Source organism: Peromyscus maniculatus, chromosome 20, assembly GCF_049852395.1.
Source record: "Peromyscus maniculatus bairdii isolate BWxNUB_F1_BW_parent chromosome 20, HU_Pman_BW_mat_3.1, whole genome shotgun sequence".
Lineage (NCBI taxonomy): Eukaryota > Metazoa > Chordata > Mammalia > Rodentia > Cricetidae > Peromyscus > Peromyscus maniculatus.
In genome coordinates, this window is record NC_134871.1 from 69,388,048 (window position 1) to 69,392,329 (window position 4,282).

The 4,282-nt window shown below is 57.1% G+C and overlaps 1 protein-coding gene across 2 annotated transcripts in view; it reads left to right on the forward strand.

Annotated features, from left to right (window-relative positions):
- Positions 1-3,013: 3,013 nt before the first annotated feature.
- The window catches only part of Asic1 (acid sensing ion channel subunit 1), a 27,574-nt gene continuing 26,305 nt past the window's right edge, over positions 3,014-4,282 (forward strand). Inside the window, exons 1-2 of one of the 2 annotated variants that reach the window (XM_076556752.1) lie at positions 3,014-3,162; positions 4,044-4,282. The exon at positions 4,044-4,282 is cut by the window's right edge and continues 139 nt beyond it. In XM_076556752.1, coding sequence (XP_076412867.1) covers positions 4,060-4,282 — 223 coding nt within the window. In that variant the 5' untranslated portion in view covers positions 3,014-3,162; positions 4,044-4,059. The remainder of the gene's footprint in view (positions 3,163-4,043) is intronic. The other variant, XM_042264602.2, reaches the window with a different exon arrangement.

Here is a 4,282-nt window from a genome sequence, read left to right on the forward strand (position 1 = left end):
AGGGTTACATTTCATCTCGGCAAATGACAGAGTGAGGAATTTAGGCTAGGTGTAAGAACCAAACTCCCGAGGCTGGGGCTTGTGGTCATCGCATGAAGTCTTGATTCAGACCTGCTGATTCTGAGGAGTTTCTCAAGATTGACCGCTGTTAGAGGTCTTAAAAAGTTTGGTTGGGGCTGGAGAATGGCTCAGTGGTGGCCAAGAGCACTGGCTGCTCTTCCAAAGGTCCTGAGTTCAATTCCCAGCACCTACATGTTGGCTTACAACTGTCTACCACTCCAGTTCCAAGGGATCTGATGCCCTCTTCTGGCCGCCACAGGCACCAGGCAGACATGTGGTACACACAAGTACATGCAGGCAAAACACCCATACACACAAAATGAACATAATTCAAAACAAAACAACTTTGACCATGACTAGCCAGGCATGGCAGCTCACACCTTAGTCCCAGCACTCAGGAGGCAGAAGAGGGAAGATCTTTTTGAATTTGAAGCCAGCCTGGTCTACATAGTGAGTTCTAGGCCAGCCATGGCTCCACAATGAGACCCTGTCTCAAAAGAAAACAAAAAGTTTGGGCATCTGCACCCCACCCACTGAGGGTGTGATGTAAGTGATCTAAGGCGGGTCCATTTGGAAGACTTCCCCGGCAACCTGAATTAAGAATTAACTAAGAACTAATTAAGAACCACCTCAAAGCTGTCCTGGTGTGGCTGCACTGGTGGTTTTACCTGCCGATCCAAATCAGACTGCTGGTAACATTTGTTATTGAGGATGACTAACTGGGACCAATATACTGAGCATTTTTCATTCAGTGGTTAATGTAGTCCTTGACATACATCCATACATTCTTCATCATACAGATGAGGAAACTGAAGCTGAGAGAGGTCAAGGGTCCTGCCTGTGCTGTCGAGGGGCAGGAGCAGGTGTTGGAGCCCAGAAATCTGATTCATGCCTTTTATCTTGCCCCAGACTCCTCCTGAGGCTGTTCATTGGCCTCAATCAGTCCTCGCCTGCCTCCACCTCACCTCATCACCTTCCCTCCACCCCCGCCGCTCCCAGCTCCCTCGGTACCATCCCAGGTGATTGAAGCAATTTGCAGCCATTAGAAGAGGCTCCACGTGTCACCCAGCTCGTGAAGGCTGGAGAGTGGAGGAATTACAGATGTTCCAAGATGGTCCTCCCCTCCCCCGAGGACATTTGGGAGCTTGGAACCAGACTAGACCCAGTGCTAGATAGAGTCATTGCTTCCTCAGACCCAGTTTGCGACCCTCCTAGGGCAACTCCTACTCCCAAATGCCAGCCCCCCCCCATCTCCTTTGAGCGGAGTTTAAGTATCTGGGGGAGTGCTGGCACCCAGTGGCTGCCCAGGGGCATGGCAGCCCACCAGCACCGCCTGTGAAGCTGGACAGCTCCCCAGGCTGAATGGAAGATTCTATCTTTATTTTGGCAGCTTGGTGCTCTGGATCCTGCTGAATGGTTTTCAATCTCTCCCCAGCTGCAAGCCCCACTCTCTCTATGGAATCTCCAGATTTCTTCACTGATTCCCGGGGTACCCTTTACTCCCAACCCCTCACAAGTTCTCATCCACTTCTCCCCTCTCTGTCAGCTCCTCCTCTCTGCAGGTTCATCCCTCCAACTTGAACCCAGAGCCATGTCCCCAAGACCTGCTTCTTGCCTTCCTTCTCTCAGGGCTTCACCAGCCTGTAAGTGGAGCAAAGGAGCCGATACAGATAGAATTCTGGTCTTGCACCACACACACACACACACACACACACACACACACACACACACACACCATCATCATCTGACACCATCAGACCTCAACAGCCTCAGTGCTAAGAGCCCCTAATGAGCATCAGCAAATTAACAACTTCCCCTTGATTGCTCCTTCTCTGCTAATTGGATAGGGAGGGCCCCCCAAGGCCTCGAAGAAAGAAGGAGGTTGGGAAGGAGAGAGGCCACCGCTGCAGGAACACCCCCCAGGCCTAGGTTCAGTGCCCAGATCTCTGCTCCGTCCCAGAGTAGGCACCCCTTTCAGGCTTTCCTCATCTTATACCCATTTATTCCATTCCCCCCTCTCCCTACTTCTGTCTCACCTGCCCCCACTTCTGGGTATGTCTCTTTCCTTCTCTCCTGCTTCAGAGATCTGCCAGTGAGGCGCCTCACACACGCTCCTTAAGCAATCCAGGGAGTCTGGGTGTTGAAGGCTGTGTTTATATATGTGCATGTGTGTGTACGTCACATGTAGGTGGGAAGCAGGAACAAGAGCAGGTGAGTGAATGTGTACAAACAGGTAAATGCTCCTGTGTGGATCAGGGTTCAGGGATGTGTGGGCGTATGTGATGTGTGGATGGCTGAGTGGCATGATAAGACTCTGGTCTCTATGTGTCTGTATCTCCACACAGGCAAGTGCTTGAATCAGTCAAGTGTGACTGTGACTCCGAGCGTGTGTGTGTGTGTGTGTGTGTGTGTGTGTGTGTGTGTACACGTGTGCATGTGCCCCCCGAGGAAGCAGCAGCAAGAGGCAAGAGCTTCGATCCGGAGGAGACAGCGTGGGGAGGGGGACGCTGGGGGCAGACACCCTCCTCCCTGCGCGCACACGCGCGAGCGAGCGAGCGCGCGCACACACACACACCACACACATAGTCACACACACACATACAAGCTACAGGGCCTCGCAGGCAGAGAACCGGCTCCAGGATCCTAGCGAGGCAGCGCTGCTGAGAGCAGCGGGAGGAGGCGAGCCAGCGGGGGGAGCCCTCGGTTCCGCTCCCCGGCCCGGGGACCCGCGCACACCGGCCCAGAGACACCCTCGCAGACACTCGTAGGCGCGCACGCGCACCCTTTCCCCTCCTCCTCCCCTCCCGCCGCCTCCCGGCCGGACGATGGATCCCTGCAGATCCCGGGGCTGAGAGCACCGCGCAGCGCCAGCGCGCCGAGCCCGGGGCGGACCGAGCCGAGCGAGCAACCGCGCGCGGGCGGCGGACCAAGCTGAGCCGAGCCGGCCGGGCGGGCCGCTCCCTGCAGGGCTCTGCGCGGGTGCCGCGGTGGCCGGCGCCTCGGGCTCCGGGCCATGAGCCCCTCCGCGGCGCGGCGCTGAGCCCACGGACGGCCTGCGCCCCAGGACCTGCAGCGGCGGCCGGCTTTCCCCAGCCCCCTCAGGTGGGTTTTTCGATCCTGCTGCCTTGGGCCGCGGGGCTCCCCAGCGCCCCGAAGCCGAGACTCTCCTCCCCTGTAGCTTTCCCCAGCTTCTGGAGAAGCTAGGCGGATGGGGAGGGGGCGCGGGGAGGTGGGGGTGCCTAGCCGGGAATCTGACTGCGACGAGAAGCTGGACTGGAGGGGGATGCGTTCGGGGCGGGGACAACTGGCTGTCATAGGGAACCGCGCCCCCCCTTCCTTCATACATCCACCTCAGGCAGCCTGCCACCCCCTCCCAAACACACACACACACACACACACACACACACACACAGCCTGCGCCTGTGCCTGTTTGAGAACTGGAGACACAGAAGGTGAGGATTCAGGCTGGGCCCCTCCCCAGATGTGCCCACCTCTGGAGATTTTTCTGGCCCTGGTTTTGCTCCTAGGGTGACAGCCTGTTCCTGGGGATACCCTTGATTAAGAGAAGAGCTCCTGACCCCTGGCTCAGCCCATCATGGGGAGTTTGATCTCGGCTAGGGTACATTCCTGTCCCAGAGTGACCTCACATCTGGAGGGAACTCCTGTGCCTGCCTTTGGGTGCATCAGGACTTCCCTCAGTCACTCTAGTGACTGTATCTGGGGTCTCCCATAGTCTGGGAAGCCTCCCTTGCAGAGCATTCTCCCGACCTCAGCTGACACCCTGAGCTTTTATGTTTAAATGATTATCGTCTTGGACGGTTCTTCCGTCAAGCCGCCCTGGAGCCTGCACACCGGGGAAGTCCTCCCTTGGATGAGCAGTGACCTCCGGAAAAGGATTTTGGATGGACATAGTTGGAAGGGCCCTGTATGTACCTTCCTCTCAGGACAATGACAGACTCTCGTCTCCCCTCTCCTTCCCCCAGGATCCCCCTGGCAAGGATGGAACTGAAGACCGAGGAGGAGGAGGTGGGTGGTGTCCAGCCGGTGAGCATCCAGGCTTTCGCCAGCAGCTCCACGCTGCACGGCCTTGCCCACATCTTCTCCTATGAGCGGCTGTCTCTGAAGCGAGCACTGTGGGCCCTGTGCTTCCTGAGTTCCCTGGCCGTCCTGCTGTGTGTGTGCACCGAGCGTGTTCAGTACTACTTCTGCTACCACCACGTCA